The following is a 27773-nucleotide window of genomic DNA, read 5'->3' on the forward strand; positions in this document are numbered from 1 at the left end:
AAGTAGAAAAACTACATTAACAACCAAATACACACTTGACGTCATTAATACAGATTTATGCCCAAAGCGTTCTGGATGCTAACGAATAATGAATTATCGCATGATTGGATTTAGATAATTGATTCCAAGTACACCATTCAAACAATGTAAAAACAATCTTTCTACTATATCTATTAAGAACAAGTTTGTTATATTCGGAAAGAAATGTTTCATATCTCGATCATTTTAATGGCCAAAGACTTTTTGAAACGATTCATTTCACTGTTTGATGTACCTATAATGGAATTCATTTTTCTCTAGTCACGCTAATAGACGACTATATTTTAAGAAATCAGATAAAAAGTTTAGAGACGAAAATAAGTACAATCCAAGCTCGTATTATTTACGATTATTGTTTTCGCAGAAATTACTAGAATCTAAACATTCGTAATGAATTTCGTATAACAAAAAAAAATAAAACGTGGAACGATGAAAAGTGAGCGTGTAAAAAATGAAATATCGTCACTAATTTTCGCACGTGTCCGTAATGACTTTACGTCCGTTTGAACGATTCAACTGATCAAAAACTCTCGAAACCAGTCTGTAATTAATGGATCTAGGAAGCGTTATGTTCAAATATAGTTACTCAGACTATGTTCAAGGACCCGCGCAATCAGCCTCGTGTACTGTTGCTGCTACACAACGCAAATCATGGGTTCCGACTATCGATGTCGATGAACTTAAAGATAAACTGTAATAAAGAGTAGAAATGAGAAATAAAAAACTGATGATTGACGGAGTGGTTATATCATTGTTATTATTATAATTATTATCAATCATTGTCACAGTTCACCGTATACAAAATAGGTAACACACACGCACACACGTCTCACAGTGCTTGAGAATTATTGGAAAAATAAAACGTACGATTAATCATCTTACAGCGTTTTTTATTCATTGACAGAGTTGATTTTCAGTATTGTCGTGAAGATGTTGTTGTTGTTTTTTTTTTTTTTTTTTTTCAAAATTTTACACAATAGTCGCACAAGCGTTAAGGATACTGAGGTATACACGTAACAGTTAATAGACGACATTCACTCGAGTTTCATCTGTATAAGTGAATATCAGTCTCGCGTGAAAGGCTCACTGTGTCAAGGCGGCGGCGGCACGGCCGAAAGATGATGGTTTTGAGTAATAACGACGATCATCGAGGAGAGATTATATATGCCCACGAGTATCTGTGTAATCTTTGTATCTATCTTGTTACATGGCGATGCGTGCAATATTTTCGTGACACGACGCGTGTCTTCGAGCAACAGTTATGGGCTACAAGTTCGGTATTTCGTTAAATTTTTAAAATCCGCGCCGATGTGGTGACCTAAAAACTATGGAATCTAAATTATGCTCAATATTTTAGGAGAGGTGAAAAAATTGACACGGATTTGTGTAAAGTTGTCTCGGGATATCGAAAATGTGGGTAAATAATAGGCGGCGGGATTAATAAAAAAATGAAATAAAATAAATTAAATAAATGAATAACAATCAAGGATCGTACCGACGTTGAAATAGTTTCTTATCCAACGTGCAACGAACCAATCGCATATATTGTGCGAAAACATCAATTAAATTAATAAATAAGACAGCATATTCAGATTTTTCAGAGTCGTTGTCCCGTGCCGATTTATAATACGCGTGCATTTTCATTGAAACGTGCGAATGTGTTGGGCAAGTCTCCGGGGAACTCGAAAGAAAGCAAGGGTTGGCAAAGAGCGAAGGGGAGGGGCTGACCAAGAGGATATAAGAAGGGAACCGTTCATTCCTACAGCTCCACAACTCAGCTTTGACTTCTTCGACCGGTCGTTACCTTCTCGATTGGTCCGACGGACACCGATCCGTAACCATAACTCATCAAGTGAGTACTTACGCAATTCGTTATAACCTAACACGGTATTAATTAATCACAGCGTAAAAACTATCGAACGCTAAAATTTCTGCGTCATTTCCATCATCCGTTCGAATCCAGGCATCAAACAAAAAAAAAAAAAAAAAAAACGCAACGCAAAATCAGTTTCTTCGGTTTACTCTACTTTTTTAGTTAAACAAGGCTTTAACGTCAATTTACTCTTGCACAAGCATTAAATTTTCGCAACAGCTAGAAAAAAATCTAGTCACAGTGATGGTAATGATAAAGAGTAGTAACGGATACCAGACTTTTTGGTAACAGCTAGAAAACTAATTTTCATTCTCTATATAACTATATTTTTCGATTGCGGTAAAAAATGAAAATAGTCAAGGACTGAGCGGTAGCCGGAACTAAACGTTTCTCTCGGTGATTAAAAATTTTTCGTTTATATAAGATTCGATAATTATACAAATCAAGAATCATCAAGTTCAATATTTTCAGTCCATATTACTATCTTTTCTTTTCTGACCCTCCAATCTCGGCCGGTGGAATTCAATTCGCAATTTCAAGATTCGCGCGGTTTTGCTGCAGGGAAATTGAACGGCTAAATTACTGGACAGATCTTCTTTCAACATGGTGGAAGTGCCGGTTGACTGATTGCTGCACGTAAAGTCGTACATATATGTGTATATACATATTTATAAATACATGTATACATATATATATATATATATATATATATGAATGTACAGGCAGGATGTATCCTAATGACAGTCATCGTATAGCTATTATTAAAAAATGTCATCGAGCAAAGCTGCGTGCGTGGAACATAAGCCGGTGTCTTTGTGGTTAGGCAGGCAGTTGTAGCTGAGAGATATCCAGAAGCAGATAATCATCTTGCTCAATAGTGAAAGCTGTCTTCGTAATCACAAATTATGCACGCAGCGCGACAAAATCACTCAACGAGTTGATGCCGTTGAAACGATTCGGTGTTACGGTCTCTTTTCTAGGATTCCATTTATCAGCAGACGCTTGTATCCAACTTTTTTTTTTTTTTTTTGTCAAATGGAAAAAAGGTAATTTTCAAGAATCTACTTCTCACTGTCTCTGCAAATTTTGTCCCTTGTTTTCACTTTATTTCTCAACGTGGCTGAATAATAGATCTTTTTTCACGTTTTTTAAAACAAGCTGACTAAGAAAAGCTGCTGAAAATTTTGTTCACCCATTGTCGCCGAAATTTCGTTAACGTGAAATCGAAATATTTACAGTAGGCGATGAAAAATATGTCTTCACGACACGAAATATCGTCAATATTCCTAATCGTTTCTATGCTCGATCTATCGAAAATCTTGTAAGTTGTTATTTTTGTTTTTTTTTTATTCACAATTTTTTTCTAATTCTCGCCATTGTTCTTTACCAAGTGTTACAATTACTGATTTTTTCGTTGCCATTCTCCACGAAGTCTGCTGTACTCGCGATTCCGTTTCCTGTTCCGGGAAACAAATTGAATTGGCGACCTTTAGCTTCGGTGATATTGAACATATTTTGCAGTGTATCGCATAAACTTTCCATTATACAAAGCGTCGTGTTGTACAAGCGGTATTTGCACTGGCAACCTTGACTTTATCGGTGGTATTGAAAATTTTTTGATGAAAGGAAGCGATAAGCCGAGTAAGCTGCGACACATGCGTATGGAAAATTAAACGAGTCTGAGATGAGACGGTGATCATTATCAACACCGACGATGAATACACAATTTTTCATTTTCACAACCGGACCGAGTTTCGTCACCTTATCAATACGCGATCGTGATTCGTCTGACTTGATGGTAAAATTACGTATCGCAGATTCGCGTGTGTATTTAAACGATTATCCTTACGAACGGTGCAGTTTTGCGATATTTTATCCCTGTGTAATTTGTTGCAATTTCAAGTACGACTACAATCTCTGGAGAGACTAAACATCGGGCCTTCAACTGTCGTCCGGATCTAGCATTGTACATGTATCGATCATTCGAACGATCATCGGTCAGAATTAAGGACCCTCTTCGTTTCGCTTCTCTCAAGGATGCGCGAGTGCAAGTTTCCACTTTCATTCGGCCTCGTTGCACCGATTTGAATTAATCGGTTACTAACGATTTCGAATTCCGTAATTCGACATTTTTTTTTTTTTTTTTTCTCCATTCACTTTGCAAAGGTCTTTCGATGTGGAAAAAAATAAAATCAGACACGTTTGAAATCAGACGAGCTTGTAAAATCTACGCCACGTGACGGAAAGAAAGAAAAAAAAAAAAAAATCAGTCACAGTGTTTTTTCTTTCCAATGATTTTTAAATATCGATCAAAAGTACGAATTGCGGAATGGCATAAAATTACGCAGCAGTCGATCGGAGGAAACCGATCTTCGTAACGGCAGCTTGTTATTTTATTTTCTAATTTTTTTTTTTTTTTTATTCTTCTCGATTTTCCAGGATGCTCCGTTTTTTCCTCCTCATCGCGAGCATCGTCGCGGCGGCTCAGGGTTTCAGCGCCGGAGCTCCGCCTGCCGTCTGCGAAGACATGACGCCAAAACATCACGTGGATCCTCAGGCAGGACCGTCGCCGTTCAAAATTTCGATAGACAAGAGCACTATAAGTCCAGGAGATAAGGTCGAGGTAAATATCGTTGTGATTCGTTCGTGGGTCTTAAAATGTGGAAGAAGGAAAGAAGAAGGAAAGAACAAAAAGAAAAAAAAAAACACAAACAAACTCGCAAGCTGACTGGGAACCATAAAGCGTTGCGCAATTACACGATTTCTGTTTGCGCGCGCGTGTGTGTGTGAATAAAATTGCGGTCGAAAGTGGTCAACGGGCACGGTATAAAATTACTGTCACACGCGATTTTATCATTTCTCAAGAATCGATTTGCATAGATCAAGGTACAGGCGCACCGATTCTGGGAAACCGGTTTTCGAATGCGATCGATTGATCCTCGTTTCATTTAGAACGGTAATCCGCTGTGAACGGAGTCTGAGTATCGCGTTTCGCTGTTTTTGCAGATAACTCTTGAAGCACTCGATCATGCGACATTCAAGGGATTTTTGGTCGAGGGTCGACAAGGCAACGATATCATTGGATCATTCTCTGTCGATCCCAACGACAAGGAAGCCCAGACGATCGATTGTCCCAAAGGAGAGAAGGTTGGTAGAAATGCGACATGCGGGAACGAAGGGGGTGTCATGTTCCTTGACTTGTTTTTTAATTTTTATTTTTTTTTTCAAACCACACTTTTTACGCCACTTTGAGAATCCCGCAGTTGTACTTTAAGATTTCTGTTATTAAAATTGTAGTAATGATGGTAATTTAATTAAGAAACGTATGTTTAATAATTGCATTACCTAATCTTGAACAACACATCGAGTATAACGTATATACGATAACGTGTACGATAATTTATTCGCAGAATGCTGTCACCCACAAAAACTCCGAAGAAAAATCGAAAAAGATCTTGACTTGGGAGGCTCCAGCTGATTTCAGCGGAATCGTCGTATTCAAGGCGACCTTCGTCAAGGATGGTGGAACCTTCTGGGTTGGACAGACCTCGTCGAACCTTCGCGTCGTTAAACACTAAGCAATGAAAAAATGAATTCTTGACGAATCATACAGGGTGCAGGGTGCAATGGATCTTCTTTTTTCTTCATAGATCTTAGAATCGAGGATTTTTATTAAATCTACGGCTCACCGATAGAGTTTGCCCCGTTGTATAAGTTTTTTTTTTTTTTTTTAATTTCATTCTTTTCTTCTTCTTTTTCTTAAAATAACAAAATCCTGTCCGCGCTCGAAAATTTGTTACCATTCTTTGATCGGAATTGTTTTCATCGATCACGAATCCGTATTTTAGCCAGATAGTTTTCGCACAGCGTAGACTTTTCGACAATGATTGTCATATTGTATTATTTTGGACCTAGAAGAAGAATTTTGCTATAGCAATTTTTATTTTTTTATTTTCATCAATTCTTGTTAATTTATATACGAGATATTCCTTTTTGAAAGAAAAACACTCAACGTATAGTGAATTTTGACAGAGGTTTTACGAATAGCATGTGCGAATTCCAGTGGCTTTAAGACACACGAAATAACCGCAGAATATTTGATTACGTTTTATATAGATTATACGTTTATTGATCAAAAATGAAAATATTTTGTAATAATTACCTATATATATATATATATACACATATATATATGATTATTACGAACCACACGAAGCTAGTCAGTCGTTGTATAATTACGATGGCGAAGATACGTGTGTGTCGTATATTTTCATTTTTAAATTGGAATAAAATATATGCATGCACCGGATATCCGACCAAATGTAAAAATTTATGTATAATATATATGTATATACAACGTACAAGATGTATAAATATATGTATATGTGCACACATTACACCATTTTCCGTTACACGATTGTCAAATCAACTTTTTCATTGTGGCTTTGTAGTTTTTTGTTTTTTTTTTTCTCGCGATTATTCATATTACGGATTACATAATATAATAATTGAAAGGATAACAAAACCGTATATTTTTATCAAGTGTTATCTAATCTATGCGGGGAATTCTTTCGTTATGGAAAAAATGAATGTAATTTTTTGACGATTAGCAAAGTTGCAAAGTTTATCTAGTCCTAGTCGTGACGAGAATGAAGTCAAGTAGAAATGGGAATTCCGAAAATTTATCTCCCCGAGTAAAAAATTTCCATCAAAGCTTGTTGCGTCAACGAGTTGAAGGTGCAAATTGATTTTTTCAAGTTTAACTTGTATCGGATTTTTTTTCAAAAAGACTGCAGAACTGTTTGCTTTTACAAAGCTTCACGTGAGCTTTTCCATAAAACGAATGACGACTATTTACGTCGAGTTTGCAATAAAGTTTACACGCAGGATTTTCCGAACACGTAGACAGGAAAGGCATACGATGATGCTTTGTGGCAAGTTACGAACGTTGCATTCATAATTCACACCTTGCACTAAGCGCTGGTTTGCACGGTAATAACGAATGATTTTCATTGTGTCAACTGGTTTCCTCGAAGCGGCAATAAGTGGGAAAAATAATACAAGCAAGAACCGTATTTAATAAAAGACTGGAGAGAAGCCGATTCTTCTAACTTTCAATCAAATTACGGAAACTTTTATTCAACAACCAGTGAAACTATAAAAGTGCACGGAATACAAAAAATAGATCGTTTCGAAACCGGTCAAACGTCAAATTGTTATTAATAAAGTGAGAAAAAGAAACGATCAGCAGAACGTGTAAAAATGGATAACGATGCGATAACCGACTGGTTTGGTCTGAATGTATTTGTTTTGCTCCGTTTATTTTCCAATCATAAAATAACCTCGTGATACGCGAGTGATTATCCCGGGGAATCCCGAATCCATGCAAGCTGTTTCACATAGTAACATCAATACGACCTCCTTGAATTTTTTTTTGTAACGAGTATCTTTCGTACCGACGTGTTGTGCTCATGTATTGAACAATTTCACGGAATTCAAAGGAGGGAAAAGAGTGGCGACGGTTTAAGGAAGGGGAAATCGTCGGTATATAAGAAGCCGACTGATCATCCCTGCGGCGTCACAACTCACCGTTCAATTATCAAGTAAGTACACAAAATTGCGTAATATTTATAAAATAACAAATGGTTATTATTGAAATAAATGATTATGATTACAAAACAAAAGATCGTGATGTGTGAATGTGTGAATGGTATCACATATAGCGAAAAAAGTATTTATTATGTTCGATTCTGCCAATCCGAAGGCAAAAAAAAAGAAAAAAGCAGATAACGATCGATCGGATTTTTTGCGTCGTTAAATGAAACACTATTTACGTTGTAATGAATCGTCTGAAACGCGATCGAGTTGAATATTTTATTATAATTGGCAAATGTAATTAATTCTACATTCTGAAGTGAGTACAAAATTTTCTTTAAAAAATTTCATCGTCATTATGATCTCATTGTCAATTTTCAGGATGTTCCGATTCCTGATTTTCCTTGGAAGCATCGTCGCCGTGACTTATGCTCACAGCGTTGGAGCGCCGGCAAGCGCCTGCGAAAGCATGACGCCGGGTCATTTAGTTGATCCTCAGACCACGCCGTCGCCTTACGTCATTTTGCTGAGCAAAAATTCGATTCTGGGAGGAGAGTCAATCACGGTAATTGCGTTCGCGATGCTTGATTTTCTTTTTTTCTTTTTTTTTTCCATTTTGCTCCAGCTTGATCGGAAATCCGGCGACTGGTCGGTGATTGTTATAAATATCGATCGCCGATTAGCGATCTTACGATCGAAAAATGATTACGAATAAAACCGCTTGACACTCTGGTTTTTTTTTTTTTCTAATTGAAAAGGTCACCATCAAGGGCCGCGACAAGGAAGAGTTCAAAGGAATATTGCTCCAGGCACGTCTTGGCGACAAAATCGTCGGAACTTTTGACGTAGATCCTGCTGATACCAACGTTCAAACGATCGATTGCCCGAAGGGAGAAAGAGTGAGTGTAATTACACGGTTGCGGATTTCTTAGAGGAATTCATGCACCGAAAACATGAAATAAGATTTAGGAGCTAATAACGAAAATAGCAACGATTTGAAAGAATAATTCGACGGTCGTTCTGCGATATTTCAAAATCGAAACTAATTCATAGTCGTTGTATAGTTTTTGCAAAAGAAACGGTCTTTATATTTTTTCACTCGAGTTTTGAGCAATCAAAAGGTCCAAACACGCGTGTCACTCATTTGGAGAACAAAAACTGCCGAAAATTGCGATAATTAGTCAAATTAAATATTACGGCTTCAGCCATATTTTGAGTTTCATATGAACTGTCAAGTTTATTTTAGCCCTGAGCTACAAACTGTCAAAAGCGGTAAAAACGATATTGTAATTTTTGAATTTCGTACCGAATCGATGTTAAAAACTAGACTCGGAAAAACCTCAATTTTTGATGGTTTCCGGTTCTTTTTATCGCTGAGCATCTCGCTAAGTCTTTGAAAATCACACTGAGATGTGAAAACAGTCGTTTAAATATGATTTATAGCGAGAAAAAGCCTACTACAATCTCAATAATTATTCACTTTCAGAACGCTGTCACTCACAAAAACGCGGAAAATAAGTCTGAAGTTTCTGTAAGGTGGATAGCACCACCGGATCTCGTCGGAGACGTCGTCTTCAAGTTGACCGTGGTCAAAGAGTTCAAAACCTTCTGGGTCGCTCAGAGCTCATCACCTCTTTCAATCCACCGTCAATAAGCATCAATGATTTCGAAATCTAAGCATGCGGTTTATTTTCTTCTAGTTATATTTTTTTTCCTTAATTTTTTGAATCACCGAAATCTCTCTGTCCAAACTAACGATAGAATTGTAGTACTTGCACTCATCTATGTTTCACAGATAATCATGTACCAAAAATGATAGTATCCTGTAATAATCATAATAATCACAAACGACACGAAAATAGTAGAACGTTGTCTAATTACGAAGACGCAGATTCGTGTGTCGTGTTTTATTAAATTTTTCAATTGAAATACAATATATTCATTTATTTCTTTATAAGATATTTCAAAGACCTATTTGCCGCACGACTGGAAAGCGAGTTATCTAGGCGACAGGTTAGAATGTAGAATTCCGATATCTATCCGACAGACAAACGAACCCCTGTATCAAAATCTACTAAATAATAAACAATTTCAACGAAACGATTATTAGCGTATAATTATCCCGAGCCGTTGTTAGCGAAACGCCGGCTTACTCCTCGCATCTGTAATCGAAGAGATCCGACGTCAAAGGCCTTTGTTTAGTGATATTCTCAACAGAGGCCGCGCGGATGAACTGTTCGAAGTTGAGGCCGTTGTCCAGCGGTGGTAACAGTCTATAAAGCAGGCCACCCGCACACAGCGTATAATTAGCGTCGTTTGGCGCGTCGCGGTGGGACGCAGCGAAAAAGCGCCTGCAGGTACGCATACAGGCAACCAGCGCGACACCGAACGCCGGCGGGTAAGGCCGAAGAAGGCCGAAGTCGGCCGAAGGCGGCCGAAGCGCGCGCTGCAATTGGCGGCAGCTGCGCGCGCAGCCGCTTTGTTTAGCAGCGCTAGTTTGGCTTGTTCAGCAGCAACAGCGATCAGCGGCAGCAGCAGCAGCAGCGGCAGCGGCAGCAGCAGCAACAGCAACGCGAATCAGCGGCAGCAGCAACGAACCGGCGTTGCTCGGCTGCATACTTTCAGTCGGCCGCTGAACTCGGCGTGCGCCGTTACGGAGTCGGTTCCCAGTTTTGGTTCATGTGTACGCTTAATTTTCGTTGTATTTTCTTCCTTTATCTCTTCCGGTTTATCATCGTTCCAAAGGAGAAAATTACTCACCGACTTACCACCGTCGCTGTCGTCGGTATTTTTCTTCCCAGTTTACGTCCATTCTCGTTATCAGTTTCGTCCTATCATCTACCACGGATTATGATAAGATTCGCAAGCCGCTGACGATTATCCCGGTAATAATAACATCGACGCAATTATTGAAACTTGTATACGCGAGTGCAGTAAAAATTATTGTGATTCGTTCGAGATTTGCACCGATCTTAAGGATCTTTTTGGATTTTTTAAACCTGCAACAGCTCGGCCAACTTCACGTCCACTTCTTCTTTGCCCCCGTTGCACAGGAAACTGGGAGGAATCGGAGAGTCGTTAGCGAATCCTTCGACTTGGTTATCCTGCATGGTGAGTTCATTCACGCCGTGCAATTATCGCACACTCAAGTTTTTATTACAATACTTTTCTTTTTATTTTTCAAACACTTGTTGTGTTGTAAATAAATATAGTAATACGAATACCGCGAATAGCCGAATAATTTTCACATCCTAATTGTCGCCATTTTACGACCGGCGAGGATTCGCCTTATTCACATGTAACGAGCGGTCGTTTTCACCACGCTCCGATCAGTTCGAACCGGTGGGATGCGAACGAGTAACAAGTTAACGTATATTTATACACATATACCTGTACATATATATACATGCGATAAACCGGGAGTCTAGGATAACGGTAGGATTTGCACGAATTAGAAACAGGCGCAGGTTACGTGCGGCTTTTCGTATATAAGCGCGAGTCATCTGTACAGACACTTTTATGCTTGTGCAAAAATTCGCGTACCTATATAGTTGAATATCGGCTGACCGTAGTTTTTTTTTTTTTTTTCTTTAATTTTATTTTAGTCTTTTTTTTTCCTCGCTTCTTCCTCTCTAAAATTCTCGGTAATTTACTCGGCTTAAATCCGGTTATGCAATTAATATTCAACATCTAAAACTATCGAGTAATTTGTAATACGATCGCTGCTGGTGCTGCTATAATAAAAATAAACTTGGAGTCGGAATTGATGCATTCAAATCTAGGGGATGGAATGAAGAACACTTCACATAGTAACAATTCTTGAATGAAAAATAGCTATAATGTATTATTTTTCACTTCTTGAAGAAATTTGAGCCGGAATTTGTAAATTGTCTGCAATCCAGTGTTCGGTCCCCTTTTTTCCGCACAGCCCCTCGTTTATGAATTATGAATTTTACTCCCGAGGTCAGAGTGGGATCTGGTACATTGAATAATTTACTAGGTGTAGCCTTGACTGATTTCGAGACACATCGAACGATTAATCGCGTACATCGAAGTGATCGACGAGTTATAAATTAACTAATATCAAAGAATCGGCCTCGAGTTACTGTGTCTAATTTTTTTTTTTTTTTTATTACTCTGCTTTTCGCCTTCTTAAAGAGAGATAAGAGTGCCGTTAAGCCCGGGTCATGACCGGATACCGAAAGTGAAACATCTGAATCGCATTCTGCAAATCTATCACATTCAGGTATTTTAGACTTCATCGCAATTATATGTGTATAATACACTTGCAACTTCACTCCACTAACTCACTTACTCACTTTTCATTACTCGTGCAAACTAAACTTCACCACTAACACGAGAGTTGTCTACCGTATTTTGTAAATCGTTGTGTATTATATGTCTCACATGTTGTACTATCCGCATGTCACATGTTACTGCGGTATTGCAGATAAAGGGGTAGATCTAGACTTACAAAATGACGTACTTGTAGCGGGTACGTTGTCCGAATGAAAGAGTGAATTGATGAATGAGTGAATCACCACGCGTAGATATATCGCCATTATCTTATTCTCCGCCGGGATGATCTGCAGTTTAAGATCGTCTTCAGATAAGTTGATCCCCTTCGTTGATAAATATATTCCGATCAGATAATCTATCCGTAAAAATATTCGACACTGAGATTTGATTTTTACTAACTGTGACAAAAGTGTGTCATTATCGCCATTTGGCAGGAAAGAATAAGAATATAAATAAATAAATAAATAAACCGAATGAATTCTCCAATCTTAAAAGCCTTTTTGACTTTTTATACAATTTACGAAATCGATCGGTGCCTGAAGAAGGTCTGAAAGAAACAATAAGAAGAGGAGAATAAATTGTAGAAAAATTGGATCCCCTTGTGTTGTTCTTCGAGCGGAAAGCACGAATACCCTTGAATATTTGCATCTTTGGCAGAGTAGAATAGTAGAGCAGAGTTCCCAATCCTCCCCCCTCTTTGCAGCAGCGTTTTTCTTCCTTGAAGAGAGATGAGGAGATGAGAGTCGGTATATTTGATCGCGGGTCGTAGGTTGGCTTGCGAGCGAAATGAACCGTTGGCAACCCCTAAAGCGCGAGGGGGTGTCGCAGTACGACAATCGATATGGCTAGTAGCACAGCCAAAGTTAACCGAAGGCCAACCCGTTCCTCTCTTCCGCACTGTGTGTATATCATGCACTCCCTAATCCCACGGTACCTATGCACACATATAACTCTGCAGAGGGGATGCGATGATGGATGGGAAATAGGGGGGAGCGTGGGATGGTTGCGAAAATACGCGCTTTCCAGATCAGGGGATGAAAGACTGGTAGAATTGATGAGAAGTCTTTTTTGTTCACTGAGAAGATGAGGTAAGTGTACCAGTCATTGAACCTCTTCCAAGTATTGAACTTTTTTGATCGTATCTGTTTGATACATGGTTCGGAAATTAATAGAAAATTAATTTCTTATCTAGAAATTCACAATTTGTATCGTCAATTTATAATTTTGGAAAATAAAAGGGTCGATAATTGGGGTTAAGTGTGTCAATAACTGGTACACTCTCATACCTTGATCGAATTTTCACTGATCAACATCATTCATAGATTACTGGCTATCTTTTTGATAGAATCGTATTGGATTTGTTATCTGCTGATGGAGTGAATCGGGATCTTGACGGACGCGAAGTCAATTTGTACAAGGAAGTTATGGTTGGAGTTTGACGTCGGTTTCCGGTTTCTTGGTTGGTTTTATCATCGAACTACTTTTTGGGGCTAAGCCTTTATCTTATCCAACCCCGACAATGAGGAAACTAGTCTATTCGGTACTTCATTCTAGATACCAACCCATGTTTTGTGATAAAGTTCCTGATATTCGCTTGTGAAATGTTACATTTGTAGGATCTAACAGTTTGCAAACATTTTTCAGAGAAAGGGTGGATCAATCGATTTTAATCCTTTTTTTTTTGCTGTTTATTTTTTCAAATTAGCGGAAATTTAATCAAACGTTTCTTGTAGAGTATTAAACACAAAATCTGAATCTGTTAGTAAGAAAACGTCCCTAGCTCTTGGAGCTATATCCAAAATTCAGTTCAAAATTCTTCTCAAGAAATTTTAACAGATCGGAAGTTGTTCTAACTCAAACCATATCAGATCATTCCCAACTTGAAGTAAGCAAAGAACTTCGAAAAAGTTTGTGTCCGTGATTTAAAGCTTAATCCGTGGAAGGTAGAGCATAAAATCAAGAGACCCCACGTTTAAAAATTTGCACAAAACGCCTAGTTTCACATCTATAACGACTCTTGAATACAAGCGGTGTCATCGGGGTGCGAACGTGTCGAGAATTGTCAGCGAATGGATCCTCGTGAGAAAACTCATTATGCTTTTTCTACCCAAAATTGACCTCCAAAAGCGACTTGCACGCCTTGAAGAGAGAAAGAGAGATTTTCTTGTCGCCTGAATGACCGTTAACGTCAAATTTTATCTATGAAACTCAACGTAGACTGTAAGGAAAAAGCGAGGCGAGACGGCGACTGGTGTACCTGAGGGACTTGACCTCAGGTTCGACACTGCTTCCGGTTAGGTTAGACTCGGCAACCGCTGCTGCTGCGTACGCCTTGTGAAAACGGGTGCTCAGACCGAGCTCTGAGTCAGCTCTTATAAACCCGCAGATGAGAGCGAAAGATAAAATCTGTGCGAAACTCTGCGACACTTTCGAGCCACTTTTAAAAAGCCACCAGAATTTCATATTGTCGTTAACGAGTGCAAAAAAAAAAAAAAAAAACAGGCAAAGAAGAAACACCTTGCCTCGCTATCCTACTTCAGGGTCATTTCTCAAAATGCTGGTAATTTTGTTCACTTTTTACTAGTCGGTGATCAAGTTATGCTGCAATTTCGACGTCTTTCTCGAGTACTGATGAAAATTAAGTCCCTTTATATGTTTGTGGACAAGAAACAGTCTCACCAAGAGCAACAAACATTCCGGGACCACTTTGTCTCACCAAAGAAACACTTGTTAAGAGTCGATGAACGTTGTTTGCAAAAAAATTAATTGCGCGAAAACCGATCTGCCGAATCGAACAAAAATTGGTCAAGACTTTTCTCAGAGTATCACAAACATTGGCCATGAGTGGTATCGAGAATAGCCGAAATTGTAGCGTTTGAAAAGCTCTTACCAGATGGTTGAAACTCTCTGAGGTATTGGTTCGATAACCACGGAGGTGTTTCATTCGTTTTCCTCGTTTCGTTTCACGACCCTCTTTCACCTCACCGTCCTTTTGTCCTGCGCAAATCTCGTTGGCGAGTGTTTGACGTCGTGACACGAGGGCGAATTGCCAATTGGGTATGTAAGGTCGTATAAGAATCGTCGAGGTTTTATGTGCCTGGTCAAGGTCAACAACCTACGTCGGAGCCGAGAAATCCGGTATCGGGAGTAAATATTTGTCTTTCCTTTCGCGTTTTCTTCGATCCTGCGGGAAATGTTATCAGGCAGGACTACGAAGAAGTTGGAACACGTGGTGGTGGTTGGTGCTTACGCTGTGCTTCCCCGACTCTCGGTGTACTTGTAAGGCCTAGATTAAATCTTAGACGACCTAGATCACCGCGGCACCAACCTCATCCTCCACATGTGAGAATCTGATAGACCACGTCACGCACACTAACACGTTCGCCCCGTATTGGAACGCCTTCGTGCGGCATGCTTGATCATTGTTCCTTATCGTTTGTACCGCCTAATCATTCGCCTCGAATATGTCTGATCGACGAATCTGAATTCTGTTGAAAGGGGTTCCGGAATACCCCAAAAATGTCGATCTATTACAGTGATATCGATTTTACGACCGGAATAACGGTTCCAAACTTAACGAGCACCAAATTCGTACCGCGAAATTTGTGTTTTCTCTCTGCACTCGAGCCTGTTCCTTTTGCTTGTGCCAGTTTTTTTTTTTAGCTTGAAAGTGAATTTTGTTTTCCATTCCCTGAATCATACTTTAATCTTGATCAACGAGGTCGTTCGAAACTTGCTATTTATTTTATTTCGTCTTCGAATAGCCTTGTAAAGAGTAAGAAATTCATTGTACTTTAAATTTTCTTTTCTTTTTGAATAAGTCAAAGTTTTAAACGATCGAAGCTTAAAATCAGGCCAACGATTAATTGTGTCGTCGCAGAATATAACGCGACTAAACTTAATACAACAGAAAATTGCATCATAATTATGGAATACTTGGAGCTATATATAAAGTAATTAAAATGATGAGTCATCGTGCCACGTCTACCGGCTTTGAGGCAGGAACTTTTACTTTGTCCGTCGTAGACGGAACACTTTTATATCCCAATAGTTTGGCAAACGGAGGAAGTTTCTCATACCGGAAATCAAAGCGAAGGTAAAATTTTCGCGGATGCAAACTTTGTTTTTACACAAAAAAAAAAAAGCTAAAGCTGTAAGCTTTGTTATTACAGTGGGCAATCAATCATCCGTGATAAGCCACGGTAAACATTGAGCCTAAGGCTGAGTTCATAAAACGTACGTATCGTTGAGTAATATTAATGATTCGCGTTATAACTCGTGCGAAAAATTGTTCGTTTTTTAGTACTGCTGCAGTGTATTCAAACTGCAGGACTTAATTTCTCGTCTCGTATAACTGCAGTCATGATCGATCAAGCTCGACAGCCTCTCACGTCAAGTTTTATAACATGGTCTCGTTGACTTTCGGCCTCTTCTTGAATCCTCTGGTTCAAACCACGCACCTACTTGTAAAGGAACAGGATCACCCATGACTCATATTGTGATATAATTAATTCACCAATGTTTTGCAATTCGGGCGACGCAATATTCTGACCAATTTTGGCGACATTCATCCGACCGATTCTTCTCATCTTTTGTTTCACACGTGTCGCCATTCTTCGCTCTTTCCCATTTCGGATGATCGCTTGACAAGAAAACACTGCGAAAAACTGAAAACCGTATGATTTGTGTTATTCTCAATGTAAATTAATGCAACTCTTTACCGAACGATTACAAATTTTGAACATATGATTAATGTTTTTATTCAGTTGAAAAAAAACTAGTATACTATATACTAACTTGATGTAAAATTCCAGTAAAATTTTCCATCAGTCTTTCGAGGATATGTTTAATGAATGACAACGGTATTTTTTCATTTGTAAAAATTTTTTGCGTTTTTTAATTACCGAGGTGTACAATTAACGGTATGGCAATTATAATTTTGTTTTTATCTTTTTACACTTTCTCATTCTTAGACACTAATCGTCGACTCGAATCTCAGAATTTGCGCTAAATTCTGGAAAGAACAAGCAAAAATGTCTCTGAATTGGAAAAATTAAAGAATAATTGGTAATAAAATTTGCAAACTCATTTGCGTTATTTGGCAGAGAAAAATAGCCTCGCTCGAATGCGTCGATGTTGTTCAGCAATGAGTTGGAGAGGTAAGGTAGTCAGGTTGTCATGCAAGGCAAGGCAAGGCAAGCCGACTACACAGTCGGATATACGAGTGAAAGTGCAGCCGAGTTGCGGGCGTATAACGCAGGTACAGTTAACGGCTTGTTTGCTGCAGTTCTGCGGTACCAGGATTCGAACTCTTTGCGCAGCGATGTGTTCGAAGGTGGCGGATATTCGAGCGCGGAGGAGGCCTCGCGGTTGATCCTTGCGCAATACGTAGCCGCAATAATCCTTCTTTGTCCTCCATGCGCTGCTGGGCCTCGGCGCATCGATTTCGCGCAGCACGATGTGCGGATTTAATTTTCTTTCTCCTTTCTTCTGTCACACGTGTTGCGCGTTCGTTCCGAGTATCGTTGAACAACCGATGGTGATGACTTGAAATTTTGAATTGCGAAATTTTTCGCTTTATTTGCGAGACAATTCGATCTACCGTTCGTTTTCCTCATTTTTAACATCTTTATTCTTCTTTTATTTTTGTTTCCACTCCGGGTTTACTCATACTTTTCGACAACTTGTTATTACCGTTTTATTTTTGCATTTTAATAGCATTGTTCTGTTTTTCCTCTTCTTTGTATCCCGTTGGGCATATATTCACGTGCATGAGACACACGGAGTGATTTGCTAACTACTGAATGGTTTAATGCGCATGCTCTAAAATCCGAGAGCATGAGCAGTTGTTTTCTCAGTGTGACAAACATTTTTGAGGTTATATACGTCGCGGCGACCTGTTATCTGAATTCATGAACGTTGGTCGACCTGACAAAACAACTGTTCGTGCTCTCGAGTTTTAGCGCATGCGCGTTAAGCCATTCAGATGTTAACAATTCACTTTGTTTAAGTCGACAAGTAACTGAGGTCAAACTGATTTACGATCTAGTATATTTTTATTCATGTTGGAAAAACAACTTTTCCTCATTTGTTATTCGTTTCTCTTCTCCTCGAAACGTTTTTCCTTCTGCACTTTTAGTTAATAAATGAAAAAAGTTTAAAATGTAATTTCCAATGAAAAAACCAACTTGCTCTTACGAATATACAATAATACATATTTATTTCACTGCTTTTGGAGATTTTTCGTGCCCGTTTTTTTTCTTTTCTTCAAATTAAGCACACCTGCAATGCTTGTGCGAATTAATTATTTTGTCATACGGTTAAATATTTATACAGTATACACAGTGTTGATAAACCAAATTTCGATAGATACCACTGGCTAAAAACCAATTTTCTTCTGTAAACTTATACTTTTTCACCGAAAAATCAAATTTGTTATGAATCTCAAATAGTTTTTTTTTTCGGTATCAGAGTAACGTAGCTTAATTCTGTAATGATTATCAATCACGATGACTTAATGAGAATTAAACATATTATGTGTATACGCATGTATATATATGGGGTATTCCACGTCAAATCCTCTAATAGAATCAAAGAACATATTGAAAAGATGATGTTTGATTTTTTTCAGATTTTTCCGACACATGATTTCTTCACGACAAGTCGTCCAATAAATTAATTTCAACAATGTTTTCATTTTTCGCGCCTACGTAGCTTAAAACCTGGACGACATATGAAAAAATACCTTTACAAAAATTTTAGGTTCTCTTGTGAAATTTTCTAGAGTATTTTTTTTCGGATTTTTCATACCCCGTTTCAGTGTAGTTTTGGTACAAAATGCGCGTAAATTGTTCGTAACCGAAAAACGCCCGGATCGAATGGGCTACAATTTATACACAGAATGCCTGCTTCAATGCTAAAGGTTGTTTAAAAACGTCGAAGTGGGCGGCGCGGTGGTTCGGAAGATGTATCAATAAATATTCACGCAGTGGCGAGAATTCGGTTCAAACTTCGCGGCGCGACAAGGAATTTTCTCACCCTGCGCGTTGCGCTGCTGCGCACTCGAGCGCGATCGTCAATTGATACGCGCTTTGTTTATAATCTCGATCGTCGACTTTTTCCATCATTCGTCACGATTCCTGACATGTTACGCGAGTTCCGTACCGCCGGGCAATATTTCTCAAGCAATATGCATCCAAGGTAAGAATTCAACGATGTTTCGCGTATCGTAATACCGACTGTATAGCTTTTACCATTCGTAGTGTCGCGTTACGCTACGTATGGACGACTAATTTCAGACATCCATGTAAACTGTTACTTGTAACTTTTGAACTAGTTTTCCACCAACTACGAAACTTGCGGACAATCTTTGGTGTTGACATGCTGTGTAAAAAATTCAGCCAATTCGACGAGGATAGTACTTTGTTACGGCAGATTTTCGAAGATTTTTCGTCAAAATTATACTTTAACGGGGCATGAAAAATGACACAAAATTATGTTTAGAAATTTCGTACAAAGATGCGAAACTTTTGCATGGGAACTTTTTCCATACGTCATCTGAATGTCAAGCTATGTTAATTTGAAAAAATGAGAAATCGTCAAGAGCTGATTTTTCGACCAGCTGTGGTAAGATAATGCTCGGTCAGGAAAATCTGAAAAAATTCAGATTCGATTCTTTCAATACGAACTTGAAGTCAGTAAACGAGTGAAAACATTAAAAGTGGTCTGGGAAAAAATCTCGTTTCATCGTTCGATTTGACGTGGAATCCCCCGGTATTTATTACCTTGCGCATAAAGCAAACGCCGCGTTTAACATAATGTATACTTTAGACAAAATTTTTGCCCTCGTAGTATAAGAAGATATAATTCAACATTAGCTTAGTGATTATAAAATGATGATAAGCATTTTCCCGCAATGTTTGATTCACAGTAAGGCGTAAATATCTCGTTAAATTTCAACGTTCAAAAGATATATATGCAGGGTTCGCACATAAAACCGCGTATACAAACTATCCCGGAACATCGAATCTCGGAGCCGCTGGCTAACTTAAATACGTATATCTCTATCGCATACGATATATTTAAAAAACAAATAACTTCTCGTATACGCGACGTTGAAAGTGTGTGCTTGTAACACAGATTTCCGAACACCATGAACACCGTGAGCGTGGACGGATATTGTGCGATTCGAATGGGCGGCAGGAAAGCTCTTACATCTAGCTTCGTAAATTGATTTCCGTGATTATTCATCTCCTTCCGCTGCATAAGCGTTACGGTCCTTTTTGTTATCTCAGCTGCCGCTTCTTGCACGATGCTGCGGCGAATCGAGCTGCTTGGTAAAAATGGCCACGTAACAACGAGGCTCGGAAATCTGGAGAATCGGGCGTCGTCTTGGACTTAAAATATTTACCATACCGTTACCAGATGGTTCACACTTACCCCCGACCACCAGAACCATGGGGGCTCTAACGTTTCGCATTTCCGGCACCGTAGAAGTTACTCTGCGCTCGCGATATGGGGCATTCCGTGTGAACCGTATTAATTTTTAATCCCATATTTTTCAAGATCCTTATCTACAAAAGATTTTTAATACGGGATTTTTTTTTTTTCGTTTCGAAAGATTCATTTTTATTCACGAAAAGAGAGAGAGAGAGAGAAGGAGAGAGTGGGTGGAAAATTGTCACGTACTGGATATCAATTTTTAGCGATAAAAAAAATTGAATATACTCAAGTGTCAATGGCAGTTTTAACGATAATATTGAAGTTATCAAAGAACGAAAACAATTCTTTGTTGAAAAAGTAGAATTCGGAAGTGGAGGAGCAGAGAAACTGCATGAATAAGATTGAATTTTTATTTTATAGATTACTAAATATCTTCGTATACTTAGTTACATCCGGAATATTAAAATACCGTTCATTTAAGATAATTAACATTTCGTGTACCTATTGAATAAAACCTCTTGACTACTCGTACAACTAAATGTACAGAAAACAAAGTTTGAAAATGCACTCCAGAATTATCGTCACGCGAGGCAGAATAATTGACATATTTCTGTTCTGAAATGAAACAATTAACGAGAATGAAAAGTTTCAAGTTGAATAAAAGTTGCAAATAAATTGCTTAAATCTACGAGCGCATATTTAACTTCGAAATTAACTGCAGGGAATGCCCCATACAATGCAATTCTCAAAACCTATGACGCATATTGCAGGGTTGAAGCAACTCAGCTGTGCTTGTGCAGTTAGCCGGGGTTAAGTTAGGACAGATATATTTAACCGCCTCTAATACAGATAACCCTCGTATATACATGTAATATACTACATACTATATATATATATATATATACATACATACACGTCTAGAATATATTCGGTTTCGCTTTAAGCTCAAGTTTGTGCAGACGACTCTGAACCTCTGGAGAAGAATTCTTGAGGGACGTATAAATGATTCAAAATAATCCGTGTGCCGAATACTCGGCATCTCTTGTGTGAAATATATACATATACATATATCTGTATATACATATGTATTCATGTAGCTATAATGTTGATAGTCCGCAGCCGAAATGCGAGAGGCCACGGTTAGCACATCATCTCTTGTTCCCGCTCACATCGCATTTTCCATCTATTTCCACGCGTTTATAAGGGGATCAGCTTACTTGTGAGTCGTAACTCTGACAAATGGGGTAAATACGTGGATCTATTTATTTTATTTATTTATTTTATTTTTTTTCCTCACCGACAGAGACTATTCGTCAAGAGTAACCCGATTCCTTCCACTTTCTCAAACACTTTTCCCAAACTTCTCGAGATGTCTTGGCGACGTGAATTTTTGAAAAAAGAAAGACTTCGACCAAGCAATAATTTTTACATATTATTTTTGTAAATCGATGTAAACGAGTGAAAAGTATCATTATAGAAAGATACTTGTGGGATAAATATCGAAATTGAGTCAGGTGCGTGGTAGAATTTGTCAATATGATTAAAAAGAAAAGAACTGGAAAAAAAAATAAATAAACTGCTGAGAAATGGTCGGTGAATTAAAATTGACGGTGAAGTAACTAAGTGAAATATTTTCACTTCTCGACTAAGGATCCGGCTTTGAGCTATAGAAATCATTTTTATACAATTATACAAACGTATTCTTAGACGTTAAATGTGTTTGCCTCGCGTCTTACCTGCGCACTTATACCGGTTAGCTTGAATGAGTTACAGCTCGGTTACCGGTTTCAGAGACAACGCGGATATGCAGCAATTTCGCGCTTCCGCCGAGGTAATTGAACGAATCGAAATGACGCGTATCTCATCATCGTGCCGTGTATCGCACACGTAATGTGAAATTTCAAAGCAATTACGAACGAAGAAGTAATCGAACAATTTTCAAGTCAATCGATGCATTCATGATCTACACTGATAGAAATTTTTAGTCCTTAACTATTTTTATTTTTTACCACAATCGAAAAATATAGTTCTAGGTAGAAAATGAAAATTAGTTTTCTAGCTGTTACCGGAAAGTCTAGTATCCGTTACTATTCTTTCTCATTACGATCGCTGTTGCTATATTTTCTTGCGACTGTTGCGAAAATTTAATGCTTGTGCAAGAATAAATTGACGTTAAAGCCTTGTTTAACTAAAAAAGTAGAGTAAACCTCAGAAACAGATTTTGCGTCGCAATAACCAAAAAAGGATCGACGATAGCGCAAAATGGTTAGGCGTACCTCGTTTTTCGTAATTCCAACAATATTCAAACAGTTTATTTAACGATACCTGTTTTACTCAATTTTTCTACTTACTGTAACAAATGAAATTTTTCTCAGTGAACAGTTCTTCAATGTTTACCGCAGACATAGAAGAGGACTGATTGTAAAAGAGTTTGTAAAAACGCGCAGCCATTCTCCTATGGGTTCCATGTGACGGGCCACGCATCATCGCTGTTCATAATTGCCGTACTAAAATACTGAAACAGAATCGTATGTACGTTACGAACAGCTGCCGCGAAATGCCTGCTGTACTTGTCACGTGTTAAGATTACGATTGATGTTATCATCAGCTGCTTCGCTAGCTCTGACTGGTGGTCACTGTTTAACCGGGACGGTAATTAACGGGGAACTAAGGTTAACTCATGCGGGCGTCGTTCCCTCTTTTTCCTCTCCTCCTCCTCCTTCGTCGTCATCTTCGTCATCTTCATCATCTTCTTCCTCGTCTCTTTCGGTATCCTCACTCACTCGACTTACCCAGTTCACTCTCGGATCCCATTATTTTTATTATCACTCAGCGAGGCTCGTCGTCGTTATAATTCGCAAAAACTATACAGAGTTGAAATGGATTCGCAGTTCAACAGGCCAACCTCACTTAAATTTTCATGTCCGACCCGGTTACACGCTATGTGTTAAAACAATCTCACCGTTGCTCCATTATCAACGGACTTCAACCGCCGTTATTGACATTCCAGACTGACAGTATGGTGCTAGTGGGTTTTGGATACCTTCTACGATATTATAACACAGTTCGATAACTACTGTTGGGCTTTGGAAGTGGGACTGGTAAAGGCTGTCAGAGTTTCCCAAGTCCTGCGGGAAAGAAAGACAGGATTTTGATAACGAAACGTACAATTGGAGTGTCTTTGCCAATGAAATCGTTTATCGATACTGGTAAGAACGTTCACTTTGTCTCCAGATGCTTTGTAGTCTTTTTGAGAGGAGTGGAGTTCCTTTGTCACGTGTTCGTTAAACCTGTAAAATTTGCCAAAGTCATGTCAAGTAAAGTCACGCTGCAGTTTACCCAGAACTCAACATCCGAGGAAGTTGCAGACTCCATGATCAACATGTGTGCCTAGGAATAGTGTAGAATTGAAATATAGCCATGAAGAGTTTGATGACCAGGTCGAACTCGATTTCTCCAATTCCCTTTTTGCGCTTATTGTTGGAAGATGAACTCGGGCAGGTAGTGGAAGGCGGTGAAAGATGCGGGTAACAAGCCTGGTGGACCAGCAAGGGATTGATCTATCAACAGGTTCCACTACGGGGGAAATATCCCCTTTAAGTTTCTCGAGTCTCTTGGCAAACGCCGATCGACGTCTCGCCGTGAACTTTCTTACATGGACAAGCGTGCGGATGGGACGACGAAGAGAGAGAAAATAAAAGCAAGAGAGAGAGATCGGTGGTTCAGCGACAAAGACGCTGCTGGTCTGCTGGACGTGCTCCTCGGCAACAAAGAGCGAGCCTGGCAACAGCGACGCCAACTTGACCGTCGGGACTGAACCAGCTGAAGATGCCTCTCTTTCTCTCCTCTTTATCTTTCTCTTTCCTTCTCACCGAGGAAGAGGACCGGCCGGTGCGAGATTCGAACCACCATCTGCAGCGGAAATTATGATATACCTCTCGATCCACGAGCCGGGAATTATCAGCCTGGATCACGAAGAGGATAAGAGGAAGAGGAGGAGAGGAGAGATGAGGAATTGGCAATTATGACGATCGGACGATGAAGGTTACCGGCTAGAACGCCGCCGTATGCCTATTACCTCCAGCCGCGGGAGGAGCATGCAGGTGAAAGTGAATATCAGACTACGTGACTAACTCCTGTCTAGTGCTGTCATTCTTTTTTTTTTCATCTCTCTTCCTCCTCTTTTGCATCCGCGTTCACGTTTGTTGGTTTCTTTGCTCGCCAGTCCAACACATCTGGTAACCGTCAATTTCGTTGTCAGCGAGTGAGTTACGATTATGCAATCCAACGTTTGTCCGGAAACTTTGTTTTCCCATCAGCTGGGTCACAGACGCAAGTAGAGTTTCCTTTTTGAAACCATCGAGTTCCTTTTTCAGTTCTCTTATTCTTTAAGAAATTAATACGTACAGCCTCGCGGAGTATCGATAAACCAAAGATGAGCACGTCTGGATCGATCTTCGTTCGTCTGTAGTTGTCGATTTTTTTTCCTCTCATGAGATGGAGGATAGCAGGAGAGTCCCAAAAGCATCGACCTTCAAATCCCATCCGGCGATCAAAAGCTGGAATTAAGAGGAACCCCTAATTTTTATAACCCCTCGACTTTGAACTCGGGGAAGAGGATCCCTCCGAAGATTTATGCCACTCTTATAAGCTTCAACAGCTCATCATTATCGGAAATTTATCCAGGTGTTACCAAGGCACGGATTATCCGGCGCAGAATTCGAATTACGTGAACTGGATATTCTCTAATTACATGCTTAGTTCGTTTCTGCGCTTCAAGCTCTCAAGGCTTGTACTGAATATAGGTTGGAACTTGGTTAAAGTAAAAGAGTTTCAGAAGAGTAAAAAGCTGACGTTTTTCAATTTTGATCTTTGTTCCCACAAGCATAAAGAATACATCGAACGTCTCGTGTATAGAATATTGAATTTTTGAAAGTTTCTTATAGTTTTTTGTACTATATCAGTCCCTTCCTCAAACTTCTCCTCATTTCGTAAGCCCGTAAGAAAAATGCCTTTCTTGAAAAGCTTGCGAGAACGCGAAATGAAGTAGCAAAAAATCAGACTAATGGCTCAAGCATATCGATTACACACCGCTTACATATACAACCCCTCGTTAACAAAGTAGGCATCGTATAATACCAACAACCCAAGGAAATGGGTTACGCCAGGGTGAAAGTTGAGGTCAAGTTAACCGACCGGCTTAGCGTCTTATCAAATCAATCACGACGTTGGCACCCCGATGAGGTGGCTGCGGGCATTAAGTCGGTAAAAAAACGATGACCGGGACATGGAAAAGACTCGAAATGTCAGAAAGTTTCATCCGTGATTAAGAGAATTTTTCCAAAGAATTTGATTCCCAGATTAGTCGATTATATACTGTAAAAGGGAATAGTAATCACGTCGAAGTTAGTTAGTTAGTAACGTTACCGTGACGATTCATGCTTAGGAAAAAACCGTTACGTCGCGATTTTTTAACCGTTTCAATTTCAGCGAACCGCAATAGAACGAAAACATAATAATTTGAATTTTTCAGTATGAGTTCTTTAAAAATCTTTGGTGTTCTTTAAAAGTGATTTTTCCAATAATGTATCGTTACGATAACCCTACTAACTTCAATCTCGCGTGAATAGTAGAACGTTCACAAAGGGGCACGTCTCCTCTAGAATTGTAAGATGCTAGGTGTGCGTAAAACGATCATTGATAGGCAACGTGAGCATGTCGGGTATTCGGTGTGTGTCTATATCGGAATTGCGTGAGTATGCATCGCACGGAGGGTAGGTACGTAATCTGGATGTCCAATCTCCGTAACATACAGCCTCGCGTATACGGCTCTCGCACAGCAATTAAACCAACCAATAGCGTCACCGCCATAAAAAGATAATACCGATCCATGGCGTGGCTGGTAGGCGACGAGCTACGGGGCCCGTATCATGGAGTCAGTCTGAGGTACGGACCGAGGAATGACACGGGGATTGACCCCCGAGTACGGTGAGAAATTAACTTTACGATGCGACTGTACATATAAACATATATACATACATACGTAGAGGAAATGGAAGAGGATAAAAGAAACAAGGAATGACGTTGTAAAGTTCAAATTTCATCCCGCATCATTTTCCTCTTTCTTACCGGTGATTATTATTTGCTTTATTTCCCCCTTCTTAATCCCACCTCGAGATTCACCTCACCTGTAAAACCTACACCTTGGCTCCTACATCTCATACCGTATAGTTTTCTATATTTTGAAACGGGGCTGCCCGATGATGCGATGTGAAATATCGTTGACCACCTTTTCCCCCTTTTCCCCCTTTCATCCCGCCGTGACATCTTTACGGCCGTTTTGACGTACGCGTATACATACACGTAACAATTTGTGTGAATGTGGTTGATGTACGGGGTGTTCGATATGGTGGAACATATGTGTATATACGGCGGACGGAATGCGGCGGAGATTGACTCCGAAGAATAAAACGAGAAGAAAAAAAAATAAATAAATAAAATTAAAAAAATAGTACGTAAAATAAAATTTAAAACGTCGAAATTTTATAGCCAGGTTACAAACCGGACCTCAAAAATCCGCCATCGTAAAATTTGATACCAATTTTTCGAAGTCTTATTTGATTATTTTTTTTCTTTTTCCTCTTCATTTTATAACAACTTCTGTTAGGCATAATTATCTTGCCGGTTTTGAACCGATTCACGATTTATCACCCTGATCCTTTGGTCCAGGTCTTTGGCCTTCGGGCATAGTCGAGAACACTGGCCTAAACGGACACAAAGGACCGTTCCGCAGTCCTTCCTTAAGGCTGTATCACGCGGTCTGATAATCAGCGAGGACAGTCCTTTTCAATTCTTTCAATAAATTTTCTCACGCTATTTTGACATAATTTTAGTATAAATGAATAAGATGATAAAGAAAAATATCGAGTAACGTAGATTCGTTGTATCGGTTTGTTACATATATTGCTCATTTCTAGTTCGCAGAAATAGAGATTCAACGATGATTTTGTCGGGAGACTCGGTAGAGTCTCGAATGAAATCGTCATAATAAGTCGATTTATATGGGGCATTCCGCATCGAATCAATCTACGTATAACCCTCACCGTCAGAGATTTTTTTAGTTTCAAGTAATTTTTAGGGTGAACAAAAAAAAAAGAGAGAAAAAGAAAAAGAAACATCCTTCGTCGGGACTTAGATTTTTCGACCAGGAGATTGATTTTTCCTGCTCTCAAAAACGTGAATAACCAATTTTTTAACGAATAGTCTTAATCGATTTTACTTCAAATTTTTACCATCAATTCTTTGTTAAAGTATGAATATTTTGAGACCAAGACAAAAACGGGCAAGCCTTTGGTTTAAAAATAAGAGCGAAACAAGTAATTGAAAAGTGGGGAAAAACACATAAAAAATATAAGTTTGTATTTTTGAAATTTATATTTAACTCGATTCTCCTCACTCTTGAATTAATTGTTTTGCCCGTAACTTCCAAGCCGAAAGCTTGCCTTCTTTCGTCTTGATCTCAAAA

The 27773-nt window shown here is 39.0% G+C and overlaps 3 protein-coding genes across 3 annotated transcripts in view; all 3 read left to right on the forward strand.

Moving 5' to 3' along the window:
• The first annotated feature begins 1750 nt into the window (after window positions 1-1750).
• LOC107228008 (putative defense protein Hdd11) lies at window positions 1751-6309 on the forward strand. Its single transcript, XM_015669348.2, has 4 exons — window positions 1751-1891; window positions 4352-4535; window positions 4919-5059; window positions 5323-6309. The coding sequence occupies exons 2-4, from the start codon at window positions 4353-4355 to the stop codon at window positions 5488-5490; spliced, it is 492 nt and encodes a 163-aa protein (XP_015524834.1). The 5' UTR covers window positions 1751-1891; window position 4352; the 3' UTR covers window positions 5491-6309.
• A 1032-nt stretch (window positions 6310-7341) lies between these two features.
• On the forward strand, window positions 7342-9607 carry LOC107227998 (putative defense protein 3). Its single transcript, XM_015669340.2, has 4 exons — window positions 7342-7515; window positions 7889-8072; window positions 8266-8406; window positions 8994-9607. Exons 2-4 carry the CDS (start codon window positions 7890-7892, stop codon window positions 9159-9161), a joined length of 492 nt encoding a protein of 163 aa, XP_015524826.2. The 5' UTR covers window positions 7342-7515; window position 7889; the 3' UTR covers window positions 9162-9607.
• Window positions 9608-10120: 513 nt separating this feature from the next.
• The window catches only part of LOC107226697, a 116461-nt gene continuing 98808 nt past the window's right edge, over window positions 10121-27773 (forward strand). Inside the window, exon 1 of the mRNA XM_046734937.1 lies at window positions 10121-10618. The gene's annotated coding sequence lies outside the window, so the exon portion shown is untranslated. The remainder of the gene's footprint in view (window positions 10619-27773) is intronic.

This window comes from Neodiprion lecontei, chromosome 3 (genome assembly GCF_021901455.1).
Source record: "Neodiprion lecontei isolate iyNeoLeco1 chromosome 3, iyNeoLeco1.1, whole genome shotgun sequence".
Classification (NCBI taxonomy): domain Eukaryota; kingdom Metazoa; phylum Arthropoda; class Insecta; order Hymenoptera; family Diprionidae; genus Neodiprion; species Neodiprion lecontei.

Bases quoted from the DNA above. Each gene is read 5' to 3' on its own strand.
- LOC107228008 (XM_015669348.2), top strand. From the start codon at position 4,353: ATGCTCCGTTTTTTCCTCCTCATCGCGAGCATCGTCGCGGCGGCTCAG. The intron at 4,536-4,918 runs GTAAATATCGTT...CTGTTTTTGCAG, and splicing joins GTCCAGGAGATAAGGTCGAG to ATAACTCTTGAAGCACTCGA. The intron at 5,060-5,322 runs GTTGGTAGAAAT...ATTTATTCGCAG, and splicing joins ATTGTCCCAAAGGAGAGAAG to AATGCTGTCACCCACAAAAA.
- LOC107227998 (XM_015669340.2), top strand. From the start codon at position 7,890: ATGTTCCGATTCCTGATTTTCCTTGGAAGCATCGTCGCCGTGACTTAT. The intron at 8,073-8,265 runs GTAATTGCGTTC...CTAATTGAAAAG, and splicing joins TGGGAGGAGAGTCAATCACG to GTCACCATCAAGGGCCGCGA. The intron at 8,407-8,993 runs GTGAGTGTAATT...ATTCACTTTCAG, and splicing joins ATTGCCCGAAGGGAGAAAGA to AACGCTGTCACTCACAAAAA.